Consider the following 21,577-nt stretch of genomic DNA (forward strand, 5'->3'; position numbering starts at 1 on the left):
AGTTACAGAGGAAATTCTTTTCATTTTGAATTTCTTTTTTTGTCTTGTCCACAGTGCTCTCTGCTGACACCTCTGTCCGTGTCAGGAACTGTCCAGAGCAGCATAGGTTTGCTATTGGGATTTTCTGGACAGTTCCTGACACGTACAGAGGTGTTAGCAGAGAGCACTGTGGACAAGAAAAAAAGGAAATCAAAATGAAAAGAATTTCCTCTTTAGTATACAGCACCTAATAAGTACTGGAAGGGTAAAGATTTTTTAATAGAAGTAATTTACAAATCTTTTTAACTCTTTCTTTCTGGCACCAGTTGATTTAAAAAAAAATGTTTTCCACCGGAGTACCCCTTTAACAGTGCTCATTTAAAGTGGAGCTGCTAGTGATGCTCCTGAGTATCAGGTAAGCTCAGGTGTGCTGTGTGTCATACTACAATTGTCACTCGCGGGGAAGACTCATGCCCCTGCAGAATAGTCTACAGTGCCTTGGAAGGACCCTAGCTACCAGAATGACAAAGTCTATAATTCCGGACGGTGAAAAGCACCACAAGTCTCAGAACGACAACAGGGCTCGCAAGGGGTACACTGCACTCTCCCACTAAGGCCAGCTGTCTGTGTAACAACATCTGCATGAGCTCAGTAAAGGCTGTTATCCGTAACCTGACATCGTTGTGTTTATCCGCTCATCGTGTCTGGCCCAGGAGATGCTGCCTACAACCTTACGAGCATCGATCGGAAAAAAGTGCCCTGGCGTCACGAAGTGAACATGCTTACTTACACCCAGTGGCCGCAACATACTGTATATACTCGTGTATAAGCCGAGTTTTTCAGCACGATTTTTCATGCTGAAAACTCCCCCCTCGGCTTATACTCGAGTGAACTCTCCGTCCTCAGTGGTCTTCAACCTGCGGACCTCCAAATGTTTCAAAACTACAACTCCCAGCAAGCCCAGGCAGCCATCGGCTGTAGTTTTGAAACCTCTGGAGGTCTGCAGGTTGAAAACCACTGCGGCCTTCGACATCATCCAGCCCCCCCCCTCTCACCCCCTTTAGTTCTATACTCACCTCCGCTCGGCGGGACGTTAGGGTGCGTTGGTATGGTGCTGCAGGACTGTCCGGTGGGGAGGTCGTCCGGTGGGATAGTGGTTCCGGGCTGCCATCTTCACCGGGGGGGCCTCTTCTCCGCGCTTCGGGCCCGGCCCCGAAATAGTCACGTTGCCTTGACGACGTCGCAGAGGGACGTTCATTACCAACGTCCCTCTGCGTCGTCGTCAAGGCAATGCCTCTATTCTGGGCCCGAAAGCGTGGAGAAGAGGCCCCCTGGTGAAGATGGCAGCCCGGAACCACTATCCCACTGGACGACCTCCCCAACGGACAGTCCTGCAGGATCGGACCAGCGCACCCTAACGTCCCGTCGAGCAGAGGAGAGTACAGAACTAAAGGGGGTGAAAGGGGGAGGGGAGGCTGGATGATGTCGAAGGCCGCAGTGGTCTTCAAACTGCGGACCTCCAGAGGTTTCAAAACTACAACTCCCAGCAAGCCCGGACAACCGATGGCTGACCAGGCTTGCTGGGAGTTGTAGTTTTGAAACATCTGGAGGTCCGCAGGTTGAAGACCACTGTATCAGACATTGACAAGCGGTGATGATGAAGGTGTGGGGGGGGGGGGGCGGGGGCTGATGACATGTGGTGATGATGACAAGGGGATGATGAAGGGGGGGTGTGGGATGATGACAAGGGGATGATGACAGGGTGATTGTTACGCCAAGCGCTCCGGGTCCCCGCTCCTCCCCGGAGCGCTCGCTACACTCTCCTCACTGCAGCGCTCCGGTCAGATCCACTGACCCGGGGCGCTGCGATACCGCCTCCAGCCGGGATGCGATTCGCGATGCGGGTAGCGCCCGCTCGCGATGCGCACCCTGGCTCCCGTACCTGACTCGCTCTCCGTCAGTCCTGTCCCGGCGCGCGCGGCCCCGCTCCCTAGGGCGCGCGCGCGCCGGGTCTTTGCGATTTAAAGGGCCACTGCGCCGCTGATTGGCGCAGTGGTTCCAATTAGTGTTATCACCTGTGCACTTCCCTATATCACCTCACTTCCCCTGCACTTCCTTGCCGGATCTTGTTGCCATCGTGCCAGTGAAAGCGTTCCTTGTGTGTTCCTAGCCTGTGTTCCAGACCTCCTGCCGTTGCCCCTGACTACGATCCTTGCTGCCTGCCCCGACCTTCTGCTACGTCCGACCTTGCTTCTGTCTACTCCCTTGTACCGCGCCTATCTTCAGCAGTCAGAGAGGTTGAGCCGTTGCTAGTGGATACGACCTGGTCACTACCGCCGCAGCAAGTCCATCCCGCTTTGCGGCGGGCTCTGGTGAAAACCAGTAGTGACTTAGAACCGATCCACTAGCACGGTCCACGCCAATCCCTCTCTGGCACAGAGGATCCACTACCTGCCAGCCGGCATCGTGACAGTAGATCCGGCCATGGATCCCGCTGAAGTTCCTCTGCCAGTTGTCGCTGACCTCACCACGGTGGTCGCCCAGCAGTCGCAACAGATAGCGCAACAAGGCCAACAGCTGTCTCAACTGACCGTTATGCTTCAGCAGTTACTACCACAGCTTCAGCAATCATCTCCTCCGCCAGCTCCTGCATCTCCTCCGCAGCGAGTGGCCGCTACTGGTCTACGACTATCCTTGCCGGATAAATTTGATGGGGACTCTAAGTTTTGCCGTGGCTTTCTTTCCCAATGTTCCCTGCACCTGGAGATGATGTCGGACCAGTTTCCCACTGAAAGGTCTAAGGTGGCTTTCGTAGTCAGCCTTCTGTCTGGAAAAGCCCTGTCTTGGGCCACACCGCTCTGGGACCGCAATGACCCCGTCACTGCCTCTGTACACTCCTTCTTCTCGGAAATTCGAAGTGTCTTTGAGGAACCTGCCCGAGCCTCTTCTGCTGAGACTGCCCTGTTGAACCTGGTCCAGGGTAATTCTTCCGTTGGCGAGTATGCCGTACAATTCCGTACTCTTGCTTCAGAATTATCCTGGAATAATGAGGCCCTCTGCGCGACCTTTAAAAAAGGCCTATCCAGCAACATTAAAGATGTTCTGGCCGCACGAGAAATCCCTGCTAATCTACATGAACTCATTCACCTAGCCACTCGCATTGACATGCGTTTTTCCGAAAGGCGTCAGGAGCTCCGCCAGGATATGGACTCTGTTCGCACGAGGCGTTTCTTCTCCCCGACTCCTCTCTCCTCTGGTCCCCTGCAATCTGTTCCTGTGCCTCCCGCCGTGGAGGCTATGCAGGTCGACCGGTCTCGCCTGACACCTCAAGAGAGGACACGACGCCGCATGGAGAATCTCTGCCTGTACTGTGCTAGTACCGAACACTTCCTGAAGGATTGTCCTATCCGTCCTCCCCGCCTGGAAAGACGTACGCTGACTCCGCACAAAGGTGAGACAGTCCTTGATGTCTACTCTGCTTCTCCACGTCTTACTGTGCCTGTGCGGATGTCTGCATCTGCCTTCTCCTTCTCTGCTGTGGCCTTCTTGGACTCCGGATCTGCAGGAAATTTTATTTTGGCCTCTCTCGTCAACAGGTTCAACATCCCGGTGACCAGTCTCGCCAGACCCCTCTACATCAATTGTGTAAACAATGAAAGATTGGACTGTACCATACGTCTCCGCATGGAGCCCCTTCTAATGCACATCGGACCTCATCACGAGAGGATTGAACTTTTGGTCCTTCCCAATTGCACTTCTGAAATTCTCCTTGGACTTCCCTGGCTTCAACTTCACTCCCCAACCCTGGATTGGTCCACTGGGGAGATCAAGAGTTGGGGGCCCTCTTGTTCCAAGGACTGCCTAAAACCGGTTCCCAGTAACCCTTGCCGTGACTCTGTGGTTCCTCCCGTAACCGGTCTCCCTAAGGCCTATATGGACTTTGCGGATGTTTTTTGCAAAAAACAAGCTGAGACTCTACCTCCTCACAGGCCTTATGATTGTCCTATCGACCTCCTCCCGGGCACTACTCCACCCCGGGGCAGAATTTATCCTCTGTCCGCCCCAGAGACTCTTGCCATGTCTGAATACGTCCAGGAAAATTTAAAAAAGGGCTTTATCCGTAAATCCTCCTCTCCTGCCGGAGCCGGATTTTTCTTTGTGTCCAAAAAAGATGGCTCTCTACGCCCTTGCATTGACTACCGCGGTCTTAATAAAATCACGGTTAAGAACCGCTACCCCCTACCTCTCATCTCTGAACTCTTTGATCGCCTCCAAGGTGCCCACATCTTTACCAAACTGGACTTAAGAGGTGCTTATAATCTCATCCGCATCAGAGAGGGGGATGAATGGAAAACGGCATTTAACACCAGAGATGGACACTTTGAGTATCTGGTCATGCCCTTTGGCCTGTGCAACGCCCCTGCCGTCTTCCAAGACTTTAAAATTTTTCGTGATCTTTTATACTCCTGTGTTGTTGTATATCTGGACGATATCCTGATTTTTTCTGCCAATCTAGAAGAACACCGCCAGCATGTCCGTATGGTTCTTCAGAGACTTCGTGACAATCAACTCTATGCCAAAATAGAGAAATGTCTGTTTGAATGCCAATCTCTTCCTTTCCTAGGATACTTGGTCTCTGGCCAGGGACTACAAATGGATCCAGACAAACTCTCTGCCGTCTTAGATTGGCCACGCCCCTCCGGACTCCGTGCTATCCAACGTTTTTTGGGGTTCGCCAATTATTACAGACAATTTATTCCACATTTTTCTACCGTTGTGGCTCCTATCGTGGCTTTAACCAAAAAAAATGCCGATCCCAAGTCTTGGCCTCCTCAAGCGGAAGACGCCTTTAAACGGCTCAAGTCTGCCTTTTCTTCGGCTCCCGTGCTCTCCAGACCTGACCCATCTAAACCCTTCCTATTGGAGGTTGATGCCTCCTCTGTGGGAGCTGGAGCTGTCCTTCTACAAAAAAATTCTTCCGGGCATGCTGTTACTTGTGGTTTTTTTTCTAGGACCTTCTCTCCGGCGGAGAGAAACTACTCCATCGGGGATCGAGAGCTTCTAGCCATTAAATTAGCACTTGAGGAATGGAGGCATCTGCTGGAGGGATCAAGATTTCCAGTTATTATTTACACCGATCACAAGAACCTCTCCTACCTCCAGTCTGCCCAACGGCTGAATCCTCGCCAGGCCAGGTGGTCTCTGTTCTTTGCCCGATTTAATTTTGAAATTCACTTTCGGCCTGCCGATAAGAACATTAGGGCCGATGCTCTCTCTCGTTCCTCGGATGCTTCTGAAGTTGAACTCTCTCCGCAACACATCATTCCTCCTGACTGCCTGATTTCCACTTCTCCAGCCTCCATCAGGCAAACTCCTCCAGGAAAGACCTTTGTTTCTCCACGCCAACGCCTCGGAATCCTCAAATGGGGCCACTCTTCCCATCTCGCAGGTCATGCGGGCATCAAGAAATCTGTGCAACTCATCTCTCGCTACTATTGGTGGCCGACTCTGGAGACGGATGTTGTGGACTTTGTGCGAGCCTGCACTATCTGTGCCCGGGATAAGACTCCTCGCCAGAAGCCCGCTGGTTTTCTTCATCCTCTGCCTGTCCCCGAACAGCCTTGGTCTCTGATTGGTATGGATTTTATTACTGACTTACCCCCATCCCATGGCAACACTGTTATTTGGGTGGTCGTTGATCGATTCTCCAAAATGGCACATTTCATCCCTCTTCCTGGTCTTCCTTCAGCGCCTCAGTTGGCTAAACAATTTTTTGTACACATTTTTCGTCTTCACGGGTTGCCCACGCAGATCGTCTCGGATAGAGGCGTCCAATTCGTGTCTAAATTCTGGAGGGCTCTCTGTAAACAACTCAAGATTAAATTAAATTTTTCTTCTGCATATCATCCTCAATCCAATGGACAAGTAGAAAGAATTAACCAGGTCTTGGGTGATTATTTACGACATTTTGTTTCCTCCCGCCAGGATGACTGGGCAGATCTTCTACCATGGGCCGAATTCTCGTATAACTTCAGAGTCTCTGAATCTTCCTCCAAATCCCCATTTTTCGTGGTGTACGGCCGTCACCCTCTTCCCCCCCTCCCTACCCCCTTGCCCTCTGGTCTGCCCGCTGTGGATGAAATTTCTCGTGATCTTTCCATCATATGGAGAGAGACCCAAAATTCTCTCTTACAGGCTTCATCACGCATGAAGAAGTTCGCGGATAAGAAAAGAAGAGCTCCTCCCATTTTTTCCCCTGGAGACAAGGTATGGCTCTCCGCTAAATATGTCCGCTTCCGTGTCCCTAGCTATAAGTTGGGACCACGCTATCTTGGTCCTTTCAAAATTTTGTGCCAGATTAATCCTGTCTCTTACAAACTTCTTCTTCCTCCTTCTCTTCGTATTCCTAATGCCTTTCACGTTTCTCTTCTTAAACCACTTATCATTAACCGTTTCTATCCCAAATCTGTTCCTCCCACTCCTGTTTCCGGCTCCTCGGACATCTTCTCCGTCAAAGAGATTCTGGCGTCTAAAAAGGTCAGAGGGAAAACCTTTTTTTTAGTGGATTGGGAGGGTTGTGGTCCAGAAGAGAGATCCTGGGAACCTGAGGACAACATCCTAGACAAAAGTCTGCTCCTCAGGTTCTCAGGCTCTAAGAAGAGGGGGAGACCCAAGGGGGGGGTACTGTTACGCCAAGCGCTCCGGGTCCCCGCTCCTCCCCGGAGCGCTCGCTACACTCTCCTCACTGCAGCGCTCCGGTCAGATCCACTGACCCGGGGCGCTGCGATACCGCCTCCAGCCGGGATGCGATTCGCGATGCGGGTAGCGCCCGCTCGCGATGCGCACCCCGGCTCCCGTACCTGACTCGCTCTCCGTCAGTCCTGTCCCGGCGCGCGCGGCCCCGCTCCCTAGGGCGCGCGCGCGCCGGGTCTTTGCGATTTAAAGGGCCACTGCGCCGCTGATTGGCGCAGTGGTTCCAATTAGTGTTATCACCTGTGCACTTCCCTATATCACCTCACTTCCCCTGCACTTCCTTGCCGGATCTTGTTGCCATCGTGCCAGTGAAAGCGTTCCTTGTGTGTTCCTAGCCTGTGTTCCAGACCTCCTGCCGTTGCCCCTGACTACGATCCTTGCTGCCTGCCCCGACCTTCTGCTACGTCCGACCTTGCTTCTGTCTACTCCCTTGTACCGCGCCTATCTTCAGCAGTCAGAGAGGTTGAGCCGTTGCTAGTGGATACGACCTGGTCACTACCGCCGCAGCAAGTCCATCCCGCTTTGCGGCGGGCTCTGGTGAAAACCAGTAGTGACTTAGAACCGATCCACTAGCACGGTCCACGCCAATCCCTCTCTGGCACAGAGGATCCACTACCTGCCAGCCGGCATCGTGACAGTGATGATGATGAGGGTGTTAATGACGGGGGTCTGGATGATGACAGGGGAGATGATGTTTTCCCACCCTAGGCTTATACTCGAGTCAATAACTTTTCCTGGGATTTTGGGGTGAAATTAAGGGCCTCGACTTATATTCGGGTCGGCTTATTCTCGAGTATATACGGTAGGATCTAAGAGAAAACCTATCAGCAAGTGTTCAATTTTCTCTCAGCGCCACCATAAGAGAGGAAAAGAATTACATGGCTCTCATGTACCAGTTATCATACCCAGTTGGCACCCAAAAAACTTATTTTAGCTAATTGCATCTTGTGGTTTTGCTGAAATATGGTGAAATATTTGCCAAAAATTCATCTGCATCCCCACCTGGAGTACTTGAAGTGGTCTAAGGTTTGTTAGCACCAAACAAGGAGCGGAGAGCGCAGGATCCTCTTTCCATTCAGTGGGTGGATGGGAACCACAAAGCGTAATGAGCGCGAATACAAAACAATTAAATTTCATCAGGACAAATCTGAGCGTTATTATTCTGAACCTCCTTCAATGATTCTTTGTTATTTTAATTTTATTAAGCCCCCGGCAATGTCTGTTTTTATGTTATAATAATACCTAAGCTTCTAGACAGACAGACTAGAGCTGTCGGTAATAATCATTATTATGCTATGTTTTTTAATATCAGAGAGAGGAGAGCTTTATCCCGGCATTATACTTTACTCCATGGGGGACGCCTCAGAGAGCGAGAAGGAAATTAGTATGTAGGTGATGTAATAATTGCAACACAAGATATCACAGCGCTGTAGTTTCATATATATAGGACCCTGAGGCATCATTTAACGCTGCCTACCGCGGCTTGTGAAATAAACCTTGACAAGAATATATGCTACATATTATTACAAAAGCTAGCCTGGGTACCTATAGTATCTCTAGATTACTAATATATAACATATGTCCACTGGATTGGCACCTTTCATTACATGGCCAAAAGTATTTGTACCCCCTTTTCTAAATGGTATATTTGGCCATTTAAAGGGGTTATCCAGGAAAAAACTTTTTTTATATATATCATCTGGCTCCAGAAAATTAAACAGATTTGTAAATTACTTCTTATAAAAAAATCTTAATCCTTTCAGTACTTATGAGCTTCTGAAGTTGAGTTGTTCTTTTCTGTCTAAGTGCTCTCTGGTGACACGTGTCTCGGGAACCAGCCCAGTTTAGAAGCAAATCCCCATAGCAAACCTCTTCTAAACTGGGCGGTTCCTGAGACATGTGTCATCAGAGAGCACGTAGACAGAAAAGAAAAACCTTAACTTCCGAAGCACATAAGTACTGAAAGGATTAAAGGGGTACTCCGCCCCTAGACATCTTATCCCCTATCCAAAGGATAGGGGATAAGATGTCAGATCGCCGGTGTCCCGCTGCTGGGGACCCCGGGGATCGCTGCTGCAGCACCCCGCTATCATTACTGCACAGAGCGAGTTCGTTCTGCACGTAATGACGGGCAATACAGGGGCCGGAGCATCGTTACGTCACGGCTCCGCCCCTCGTGACATCATGGCCCGCCCCCTTCAATACAAGTCTATGGGAGGGGGCGTGGCAGTCGTCACGCCCCCTGCCATAGACTTGCATTAAGGGGACGGGCCGTGATATCATGAGGGGCGGAGCCATGACATCACGATGCTCCGGCCCCTGTATCGCCCGTCATTACGCACAGAGCGAACTCGCTCTGTGTAGTAATGATAGCGCGGTGCCGCAGCAGCGATCCCCGGGTCCCCAGCAGCGGGACCGCGGCGATCTAACATCTTATCCTTTGGATGGGGATAAGATGCCAGGAGCGGAGTACCCCTTTAAGATTTTTTAATAGAAGTAATTTACAAATCTGTTTAACTTTCTGGAGCCAGTTGATAAATAAAAAAAAGTTTTTTCCTGGATAACCCCTTTAACTATACCCAGAAAATCAGCATGCAGTCACTCAGTCGCCATAGACAAGAGTTCTCTGTACTGTAATGCCAACTTTTTACCAGGTCAACGTAGAACAAAGGTAAAGGAAACACGTCGGCCACTCACCATTTCTTCTTTCTTTTCTTTTATTGCAATAACATACTCACATAATACAAAACAGAGAAAGGAAAAGCAGAAAAAAACGGGGGTTCTGTCTTCCGAGCTCTACTGTATTAGTGAAATAATGCAAGGGTGCCAAGGATAACACAGGAACTTTTTCATTGATAAAGGTAACAACTGGACAAAACGTTTCGGCGTGTTCTCACGCCTTCCTCAGGTCCACAAAGATAATTTTATGGCGTCCTGTTCATGTTTCTCCTGTGTGTTGGCATGCCTGCATGCCGGCGCACACAGTTTCTGCCAACACACAGGAGAGACATGAACAGGACGCCATAAAATTATGTTTGTGGACCTGAGGAAGGCGTGAGAACACGCCGAAACGTGTTGTCCAGTTGTTACCTTTATCAATAAAAAAAGTTCCTGTGTTACCCTTGGCACCCTAACATTATTTAACTAATACAGTAGCGCTCGGAAGACAGAACCCCCTGTTTTTTTCTGCACTTCCTTTCTCTAGCATCTTTTCCGTACCCCATTTGTGGCGACGGACAAGGGGGAACCGAGCAGCAAGCTGGTACATCCCACCAAAGACCGACACTCCCCCCGGAGTGGTGCTACATTCTACGCATATCCCGCAGAGATCAGTACCACTACTCAGGTGTGGTGACGGGCATCTTCTACTTCTTTCTTCTTACCATCAAAGTATCCACCTACTACACTAGAGACCGCCCCGAATTTTCCCTTCTTTCTCCTCTGTTTATAATACAAAATAGTATCGGGGGTGGACTTGTCCAGCGGGGGTACAGGTAGGCGACAGCAGACGTTGTTTCGCACTAGTTCAGTGCTTCGTCGGGCCTCCTTTGGAGGCCCGACAAAGCACTGAACTAGTGCAAAACAATGGCTTCTGTCGCCTTCCTGTACCCCCCCCCCCCCCCGGACAAGTCCACCCCCGATACTATTTTGTATTATGTGAGTATGTTATTGCAATAAAAAAAAAGAAACAAGAAATGGTGAGTGGCCGACGTGTTTCCTTTACCTTTGTTCTACGTTGAATCCATTGCTGCATTACGTCAGAGCACCGCCTTTAAGCAAAGAGACAGTTTCCTAATACATTACAATCTGTACAGTAATCCTGTACAGTATATGCCGAACTTCCCTTTTCCTGTGTTTTTGTTGATTTCCACCAGGTCAGTCTGCTAAATATTTGCCCTGGTTGTCGGTTGATGGTGATATTCTTAATTGGAAAGATCCGTGTCTAAAGACCATGGAGCAGTAACCCACACAAGGTCACAGAATGGACCAGCCAAGTCCTGAGAGGGTATACTGTGTGGGACTCTCTAACTAATTGTATTTATTCATATCCTTTTGTTTGGTTAATCTTTGTTATGCCAAAAAGGTTTCATGTTTTGCAATGTTCGTCGTGGGTCTGGTTGCATTATGGCCGACAAATGTGGTGCCGTTTCTTTTTTAGAAATCAGCTCCAATGCTGGATGACCCCTTTAAACACCAAGCTCTTGATTCATAGAGTCAACACAGGGGGTCTGTAATGGCAAGCACAGCCTGTGGTGTGAGAGAGCCACTAAGTGGAAATTAAATACCAGGGGCCAGGGATCAGCATCTACTGGGGATTCTTGAATAAATTACACAATATTGCAGATCAATAATTAGTTTTTTCTTTGGTTTCACAGAGCACAAGTTCCCACCAGGCTGGGTAACACCAAGGTGACCAGAGGCTATGCAAACTAGGCACTGTGTGGTGTCCCAGTACCGGAGTGGGTCCTGTCAGGTGAACATTACTTCAGGTGCCTGCGCTAGGCCCTGCTGCTCAGGTGATGCTTGATTATTCATTGTTTTCTTTGCCTGGTAATTTATATTGTTTTGCACTGTACCCTTAAGAAATGTATAGGATATCTGTAAGGAGGTATGAGGCATGTATCCATGTGACCCTGATTTCCCAATGGGAGGCCCCCTAGCTAGGCCATATATAGTGTAGGGTGGGAGGAGGAGTTATTCAGTTTAGGAGTTTGGAGAGTGTGGAGTGCAGAGCTCAGTGTGAGCTGCAGTGTGGAGAAGAGACAGCAGGAGTGTGAGGTGATTCAAGGGAAGCCAAAAAAAAATCTTCAAGCAAGCAACCAAACCATTCTGCAAGTGTTTCCCGCCCAGGAGGAGTCAGGAATTCCCAGCTGCGAGCACAATACCACGGTGAGTCAACGGGCCATACAGTGTTAGTTCATACCCTGGCGGTGTAGCATTAAATGGACACTATCAAAACACTAGTCAGTGCGGGAGGCCTCAAAACTAAGTCTAAAGTCCCAAGCCCACAACAAGTAAAGCCAAGTGGATGTAAAATACTACAAATCACAGCAAGTATACAGGGCTCCCAAGGTTTATTCTGCATCTCCTTTACTCTAGTCTGCACTGTAAGGATTGTAACATCTACTCCTGTCTCAGAAAAGACAGTTGTCCGTAACTTGGCATCAGTGTATTTATTATCCCGCGCCTGGGAGAAGCTGTCATATCCTCAGACCGTGTAGGTTAAAGGTGCCCTGGCATCACTAAGTAATACATCTAACCACCCCAAGTTACGTACCGCAGTCTGTCTAACTCCCCGTGGCTGCCACAACTGTACCACAGTATATCTCAGAGAAGATACCTTCTACTATGTCCTGTCTTCTTGCTTAAAGGAGTTATCCAGGATTAGAAAAACTGAGCTGATTTCTTTAAAAAAACAACACTGGGCCTGTTCTCAGGTTGAATGTGATATTGCAACTCAGTTCCACTGAAGTAAATGAAGCTACGTTGTAATACCATACACAACCTGAGGACAAGTGTGGTGCTGTTTTTGAAAGAAATATCTCTGTTTTAAAAAAAAAAATGTTTTATTCCCGGATAACCCCTTTAAGTACTGCACCGGAATTAACTGAGGTTACATGCTCACTTGAATATCACACATAAGAACATTCAAATTACACCAAATTATACAGCAAGTCTTTGTTTCCAACTTAGGAGAAGGAGCACAGCTTCAGGAGTTGGCCCCCATACCTTTACAGTTCACTGACTCTAAGGGGAGTAATTTTGGGAGTGTAACCTGTATTACCCTGGGAGTGAACTCCACTTAGTCTATGGATCTCAGCCAAGAAGTTATTTCTGCTCTTCAACAGATTCCCTCTCTGAATCGGTCTTTGCCTCTACCCATGATTCTCTCTTTGGCCTCAGTTGTGCATTTTAGGTTTAGGCCTGCTACTACCTTAGCATCAGTGTTGCTCACGAATATTCGCAATTCGAATTTTATTCGCGAATATCGCATATTCGCGAATATAGCGCTATATATTCGTAATTACGAATATTCGTTTTATTTTATTTTTATTTTTTTCACAGTACACATCACAGTGATCATCCTTCTCTGCTTCCAGCTTGTGTGGTGTAAGAAGGCTCTAATACTACTGTGTGAGACTGGCGTGCGAAGTTTCGCATATGCGAATAGTGTTGCTCGCGAATATTCGCAATTCGAATTTTATTCGCGAATATCGCATATTCGCGAATATTCGCGAATATAGCGCTATATATTCGTAATTACGAATATTGTTTTTTTTTTGTTTTTTTTTTCACAGTACACATCACAGTGATCATCCCTCTCTGCTTCCAGCTTGTGTGGTGTAAAGAAGGCTCTAATACTACTGTGTGAGACCGGCGTGTGAATTTTCGCATATGGGAAAATGTACATACGCCAATTTTCGCATATTTGCGAATTTTCGCATGTGGTAATTTTCGCACATGCGAATATTTACATATGCGAAAATACAACGAGAAGATTACGAATATGCGAATATCCGCGAATATTCGTCCATATATTCGCGAATATTCGCGAATTCGAATATGGCCTATGCCGCTCAACACTATATGCGAATACTAGCATATGCTAATGTTCGCATATGCGAAATTTCACTTACGTAATTTTTGTGTATGCAAATTTTCGCATATGTAAATTTTCGCCCGTGCGAATATTCGCACGTGCGAAAATAAAACGAGAATATTACGAATATGCAAATATTCGCGAATATGACGAATATTCGTCCATATATTCGCGAATATTCGCGAATTCGAATATGGCCTATGCCGCTCAACACTACTTAGCATTGGTAGTGGGTTCCTCTGGCAGTACACGCGGTCCAGATTACGCACAACCCTACTTGTTAGCACCACATTCTCATATAGACTTCACGAAACCCTTCCCTCTAGCAGCATCACAAAGCTGCCACTCTTCTTTAGTTCATGATAGTGCCCATCTCCTCCTCCAGACTGGATGTGGTATATTAGGTATCGAAGCAGTGACCCACAGAATAGGTCAGCCTCAGTAGACTTTATTTGCAGTGGTCTGTGAATGAGAAACCTGTACTGCTACGTACTGGATCTATATGATCTTTAGAGGCAAATCAAGATTTTGTTTGGGAACCAATGGTGGTCAGGTTTGAGCATGGAATCCTCATGGTGAGCACTTCCATCCTGCTTTTGGGTAAAACACTGCCCTAACTGCTGATTGGATGATCTGGGGAGTCACCCTGATGAAAACTAACATATCCCCCTATGCACAGGATAGGGGATACGTAGCTGATCGCGAGGGGTCTGACCCCCAACACAACTTGGGAAGTGACCCCGGCTCTCTCCATAAGAAGCGTGTGTCATCTACAATTAGAAGGCACGCTGTCTGTTCATTTCTATGGGTGCGCCGATGATGCCCAAGTGCTGGGTGCCGGCTGCAGCATGAGCTCCTTACTGAGCACCGGGTCCCATCCTAGAGATCGCGGGGGTCCCAGCAGTCGGAACCCCCACGATCAGCTGCTTCTCCCTTATGCTGTGGATAGGGATGTGTTAAAGGAGTACTCAGGTGGAAAACTTTTTTTTTTTTTTTAATCAACTGGTGCCAGAAAGTTAAACAGATTTGTAAATTACTTCTATAAAAAAAAATCTTAATCCTTCCAGTACTTATTATCCGCTGAATACTACAGAGGAAATTATTTTATTTTTGAAACACAGTGATCTCTGCTGACATCATGACCACAGTGCTCTCTGCTGACATCTCTGTCCATTTTAGGAACTGACCAGAGCAGCATATGTTTGCTATGGGGATTTTCTCCTACTCTGGACAGTTCTTAAAATGGACAGAGATGTCAGCAGAGAGCACTGTGCTCGTGATATCAGCAGAGAGCTCTGTGTTCCAAAAAGAAAAGAAAAAGAAAACAATTTCTACGGATTAAGATTTTTTTAATAGAAGTAATTTACAAATCTGTTTAACTTTTTGGCACCAGTTGATTAAAAAAAAAAAAAAAAAAAGAGTTTTCCACCGGAGTACCCCTTTAATTTTCACCAAAGATCTCCTTTCATGGCTCAGCAATATGTGCAGGATAATGCTCAACCACACAAAGCAAGGCTTCCCCAGGAATGTCTTATGATCACTTCCATATATTGTCATTACATTCACACATAAAAAGTTTCATTCTATTACAACAACTCTTGGTATGTTATTTTTTGTCAATGAATGTACCTTTTTATGATGTAACTAAAGTAAACACATATATTTCCAAAATAAATAAACTTATCTATTGGATTTTGTTGGCTATTTTCACAAAGTGATTGCAGTGTCTTTTACCTATATACCAGCAGATCTCCTGGAGTACTGGCTGTATCCCCCTGATGGCGGCCCTGCGGCCCCACATCATACATTACATACATACATCCTACATACACACGCAATAATACATACGCACACATTAAACATACATATATACATCTAGCTTACACACATCTATCATTTATTACATACATAAACACACATCATACATACAAACATCATACATACACACATTATACATACAATCATCAAACATACACAGAAATCATACAAACACATCATACATTAACGTGAATATAGCACTATATATTCGTAATTACGAATATTCGTTTTTTTTTTTCCACAGTACACATCACAGTGATCATCCCTCTCTGCTTCCAGCTTGTGTGGTGTAAGGAAGGCTCTAATACTACTGTGTGAGACTGGCGTGCGAATTTTTGCATATGCGAAAATTTTAACATGCGAATTTTTGCATATGCGAATTTTTCCCTCTGCAAATTTTGGTGTACACAAATATTCGCATGTGTTCATTTTCGCATATGCGAATGTTCCATATGCATATTTTGGTGTATAAAAATTTTCGAATGTGTTAATTTTCACATAAGTGAATTTTCCCTTATGCCAATTTAGCTCATACAAAGTTTTCGCATGTGTTAATATTCGCATATACGAATTTTCCCGTGTGCAGATTTTGGTGCATACAAACTTTCGCATGTGTTAATGTTCGCATATGCGAAATGTTCCTTTATATAAATTTGGGTGCATGCAAATTTTCGTATGTGGTAATTTTTCAAATATGCGATTTTGTTTCGTGTGTTAATTTTCGTATAAGCGAATTTTCCCTTATTCTAATTTTGGTGCATACAAACTTTCGAATGTGTTAAAATTCGCATATGCGAATTGCCCTTTTATACAAATTTTGATGTATGCGAAGTGTATGCGAATTTTCGCATGTGTTCTCTTTTAGCATATGCGAATTTTTCCTTGCTCGAGTATTGATTGATATATACAAGTTTTCGCATGTGTTAATTTTCGCATAAGTGAATTTTCCCTTATGCTAATTTTGGTGTATACAAATTTTTGCATGTGTTAATTTTCGCATGTGTGAATTTTCGCAAATACGAAAATAAAACGCGAATATTACGAATATGCGAAATTGGCGAATATAGGATGAATATTCGTCCATATATTCGCGAAATATCGCAAATTCGAATATGGCCTATGCCGCTCAACACTAGTCATTAAGCCACTATATGATCTCCTCATGCTGCCATCAACTCCAGGCTGTGTCATTCAGCCACTATATGTCTCCTCATGCTTCCGCCACCTCTACGCTGTGTCATTCAGCCGCTATATGGTCTCCTCATGCTGCCGCCACCTCCATGCTGTGTCATTCAGCCACTATATTGTCTCCTCATGCTGATGCCACCTCCAGGCTCTGTCATTGTGCTGGTCTGCGACGCTTATCTGCATGTCATACTGAATAACACTATTATTTCACTAACCCAGTGAAACGGCAATGGAGCATTGAATCCGCTGAACTTGTTTGGACAATGGCATGAGCCGTACCAGGGAGCAGAGTCTAAGGTGCCACTGGTTTTCACCAGAGCCCACCGCAAAGCAGGATGGACTTGCTGTGGCAGGCAGCACCCAGGTCACTACCCCTGATATGACTCGTCCACACAGGCTGCTGAGGTGTTTCGTGGCACAGGTAGGAGGAGGCCAACTCATAGTCTGGACAGGCAAGAGGTCAGGGCAGGCAGCACAGGAGTCTGGTCAGGAACGAAACTAGAAGGTCAGAGGGCAGGCGGCAAAGGAGCAAGGTCAGGTCACAAAGCAAGAGGTCTGGAACACTGTAGACAACACGCAACTGAAATGCTTTCTCTAGGGCTAGTGATCACAAAGATCCGGCAAGGACAGGAAGGAAGTGTGGGGTTAAATAGACATAGGACCAGACAAGCACCAATCAATGGTGCGCTGGCCCTTTAAATCTGAGGAAGCCGGCGCGTGCGGCACCCTAGGAGGCAGGGGCACATGTGCCGACAGCAGGGAACAGTGGAGGGGACAGAGATGCGGAGAGGAAAGTGAGAGCTTGGCGTTTGCATGCGGGCGCATCCCACAATGCGAATGGCGGCAGAAGCAGCACGGGAGCACGTCTAGCTGCAGCGCTACTTGTGACACCTAGCACACACCCTATGCGTGTTACAGCAAGGCAAAGTGTTCTACACCCCTATTGAGGCTCTCTGTAGGGCAGAAATAGCTGTTTTTAATAGCGATTTGCCGCAAATAAATTCGGAAACCAAGGTGTCTCAAGCTGTTGCAAAACTACAACTCCCAGCATTAATGTTCAGAATGCTGAGATGCTGGGCCAGAGATTGCGGGGGGTCGGATGGCCGGACCTCCCGCAATCTGACATCTAATCCCCTATTTTTTGGATAGGAGATAAGATGTCTAGGGGCAGAGTTCCCCTTTAAGTGAATTTAAAGTTTTATTATCACTTTTTTTTTCTGTCAAAAGGTCACTTGTCTCACTGCTTAAGACATCCTCCCTAGACTTACTATAGAATCTGTCTTAGGGCATCTTCTCACTATGGAATCTTAACTAGTGTTGAGCGGCATAGGCCATATTCGAATTCGCGAATATTCGCGAATATATGGACGAATATTCGTCATATATTCGCGAATATTCGCATATTCGTCATATTCTCGTTTTATTTCCGCATATGCGGAAATTCGCGTATGCGCAAATTAACATATGTGAATATTAACATATACAAAATCAGCATACGCATATATTCGCATATGCGAAAAGTAGCATATGCTAATTTTCGCATATGCGAATTTTTGCACGCCAGTCTCACACAGTAGTATTACAGCCTTCTTTACACCACACAAGCTGGAAGCAGAGAGGGATGATCACTGTGATGTGTACTGTGAAAAAAAAAAAAAAAAAAAAAAAAAAACAATATTCGTAATTACGAATATATAGTGCTATATTCGCGAAATTCGCGAATATGCGATATTCGCGAATAATATTCGAATTGCGAATATTCGTGAGCAACACTAATCTTCACGCGGAATTCCTATCAGAAATTCTGCAATGGTGTGAATGGGACGTCTGCTGACCCATTCACTCTGCAAAATTTCAGTGGTGGAAAATTATGCAGCAGAAATGTACAATTGTGACAAGGTAGGTAAATCGCCAAAGGATTTCTAGCCCTGAAGGCTTTCAGAGGCGGCTGCTTCGAAGGAATTTCTAACTCGGAAAATCTACGAATGACAATTCCGCAGTAGATTACCGTAAGAAACCTTTGATGCTTTTTCACTCATCTAGGGGCTTTTTTTGGACTCAGATGCAGTTTTATAAAATCACAGCAGATTGAGACTATGGAGTTTTTGTTTTCAGATATCTTGGCATTTCTCTCCCACAGTAGTCTATGAAAGGTGAAAAACGCCATCTGGGTTTAGCACTGGCAGTTTTTCTGCACCATCCCTCCCACCCAAAATCATCAATAGAAAGAATCCCATGACTTGATAAAAACACAGGGGAAAAACACCAATGGAAAAAAATATCAAGATTAAAGGAAATCTGTAGTGCTCTGAACTTTATCCCCTATCCAAAGGGAAGGTTTTAGATTGCGGGGTGTCCCAGCGCTGGGGCCCCCCGTTATTTCCTGTACTGCGCCGCGCTGTACAGGAAAGGGGGCTCTATGGGATTCATGGACGGGCGTGCCGGCTGCCACGTCATGCGGGGACGGAACGCCCCCTTTCCTGTACATTGCCGCGGCCCTGTACAGGAGATCGCAGGGGGCCCCAGCGCTCGGACCCCCCGCAATCTGAAACTTAGCCCCTATCCTTCGGATAGGGGATAAAGTTCAGAGCACTACAGATCTCCTTTAAAACCCACTGGCCTGCATTTATTATTGTAGGTGTAAGTGAAGCATTTATCATTGTAGGTGTAAGTGAAGCATTTATCATTGTAGGTGTAAGTGAAGCATTTATCATTGTAGGTGTAAGTGAAGCATTTTTTGACACCTTTTTTTTTGTGTGCTGGTGGTAATGTGTAGGAGCACCAAATTTATTAAATAGTCGCAGAGAATTTGATAAATTTTGTGCAGGTCACATTTTCTGAAATTTCTCTCTTCACATACACCAAAAAGCTAAGCTAAGTGTTGTTTTAGAGACTGGTGTCGTTTTAAAGACTTTTCAGTGGCTTTGTACCTTTTTTGCGCCTTTTCACAAGATGTCGCAGTTCATAAAACCCGTCCATATCATGTGTATTGCCAAAATCAGTGGATTGCAACTCAAAATCAGCAGAAATGTGTAAACCAAAAGGCACAAATAAACCCTGCTTGCACCATTTTTGCGCCATTTCTAGACACAAAAAACTGTCTAAAGACAATGATAAATGTCGGCCACTATTTTTAAAATAAAAGAAAAAACACCATAAAAACCATCTTGGGGGTGTGCAAAATGAGAGGGTAGAGGAAGAAGCTCTCAGCTGAGTGCTTTCCCTGCTTCATTCAAGTGTTCGGTGGGGGTCTCAGCACTGAGACCCCGACCAATCCAAACTTTTCACCTGTCAAGTGTTTTTCTAAGTGACAGAGACACTTCAATCACGCCTGGGATAAAGAAATAGCTATCCTAGTGTTCCCCAACCAGTGTGCCCCCAGCTGTTGCAAAACTACAACTCCCTGCATGCCCGGACAGCCGAAGGCTGTCCGGGCATGCTGGGAGTTGTAGTCTTGCAACAGCTGGAAGCACATTAATTGGGAAACACTGATCTATCCTATAATATAAATGACCGTGTACTCCTGCTTACCTTGCCCCTACCCAGATAGCCTAACTGATATAAAAAATAATGATAAGCAGGGTTCCTAGGGCGCATGTATAAGCACAGGTCCCGCAATCTACATGGTAATGGCGCAGGGTATGGATGCAGGTGTGCCAAATAAAAAATAAAAATCCCATACAAATCACGGACTGGCACACAGCTGGCACAGGTACACATTATAAACAAGGCACAACATGCGCAACGTGTTTGTCACACCCCTTTCGCTCCTTCATTTGTAACACTAAAAACCCATTGCGGTGCCACCAGCTCTGGTAGAACTAAAACTCTCAGCGCTCTTGCCAAGACGTAATCCTCTTGGAATGCGTAAAACCCTCTTCTCACACTCACCGCAGCGCAACTCCCAGTCTTGTGTACATATTACGTGTTTACTATCAACCTCGAGAACTAACAGGTATCCCATTACCGTTCCCAGGGCTATAATGCCACCGGACCGGTTAGGGTTCTTATCGACCTGAAGAAGTCTTATTGTGGCGAATGGGTAATGAGGCTGCCACCTGATAAGGTCACTTACCTGCTTCTGGGATAGTCTGTCCTAAGGCAGGAGAGAGCAGAGAGTGCAAGACTAGCAAGACAAACATATCAAAGTGCAGGTTGGCGAAACGTGCTGCTACCAAAAGGTCTTCTCCGGATCATAGTCGACTTCTTCAGGGGGCATCACAGGTTCTTTCCTCTTCTAAGGATCTCATCCTTGGGGTATCTTATGGGGCAGGTTTAATTCATAACTGACACACTTTCCTACCCAGGAGCTGTGTTTGTAGCGCCAGGAGAACTCTGCTACACCCACTTGTGAAGATGAGAAGCTTTCTCCAGCTTTAACCATGTGAGGACAGGAATGCAGGATATCTTCTTGTGCAGAGTTTAGGGGCAGGTTGCAGCAACTGCGAAGACAAGCAGTGAAGTCATCCAAAGCTTCTTGTGTCCCACATGGTAGGAAAAGCTAAAAGTTTTATTTTTCAGGCTCCACGCCACACACCCTCTGCGGACTCCAGGGATTCTGCAAGGTCCTATAGCCAGTCATCCAAAGGGAAGCATTCATTCACAGTGTGACTTCATACACTGCAACAGCTGGATACACATGTACAAGACCTAATGTGAAGGGCTGCAGAACAGAGTTTGTTGTAGCCTGCGGCTCTCAGCTGTCACAACATAGGAAACAACAAGTGTCTTTTAGGGAATGTTCTGCAACTCTGAGCTAAAAAATGTTATTGTGACCTCGACGTTATCTTATTTAAAGGGGTACGCCATGGTTTATTAATGGACTATTCACACGTACAGTATTCTGTGCAGATTTGATGCGCAGGATTTTCTGCTGCAGATTTCAATGTAAACTGAACACAGCTTGAAATGCAGCGCATCAAATCTGCGCAGAATACTGTACGTGTGAATAGACCCTAACAGAACATTTACTTATGCATTCCTCAGGATTATTATTTTTCTTACTTATATTTATTTATTTGTAAATAAAATGGATATTATATGTTTATAATAATAATGTTATTTATTTATTTTTTCATTGAACTACGTGTTAAAAAATACAAGTTGTTACAAAACAATAAATATCTATCAAATTTAGATGTTGCAGTTAAACAATTATCTTGATCTGTTTATTAAGTGGTATGACTTGACTTGCGCGGATTGCACCAAAATGACTCTTGGCTCTCATTCATTCCTACC

The 21,577-nt window shown here is 46.2% G+C and overlaps 1 protein-coding gene across 1 annotated transcript in view; it reads right to left on the reverse strand.

Moving 5' to 3' along the window:
- The window catches only part of VWA1 (von Willebrand factor A domain containing 1), a 106,149-nt gene extending 85,101 nt beyond the window's left edge, over window positions 1-21,048 (reverse strand). Inside the window, exon 1 of the mRNA XM_056544275.1 lies at window positions 20,415-21,048. Coding sequence (XP_056400250.1) covers window positions 20,415-20,481 — 67 coding nt within the window. The 5' untranslated portion in view covers window positions 20,482-21,048. The remainder of the gene's footprint in view (window positions 1-20,414) is intronic.
- Window positions 21,049-21,577: the final 529 nt, after the last annotated feature.

This window comes from Hyla sarda, chromosome 10 (assembly GCF_029499605.1).
Source record: "Hyla sarda isolate aHylSar1 chromosome 10, aHylSar1.hap1, whole genome shotgun sequence".
Taxonomy (NCBI): domain Eukaryota; kingdom Metazoa; phylum Chordata; class Amphibia; order Anura; family Hylidae; genus Hyla; species Hyla sarda.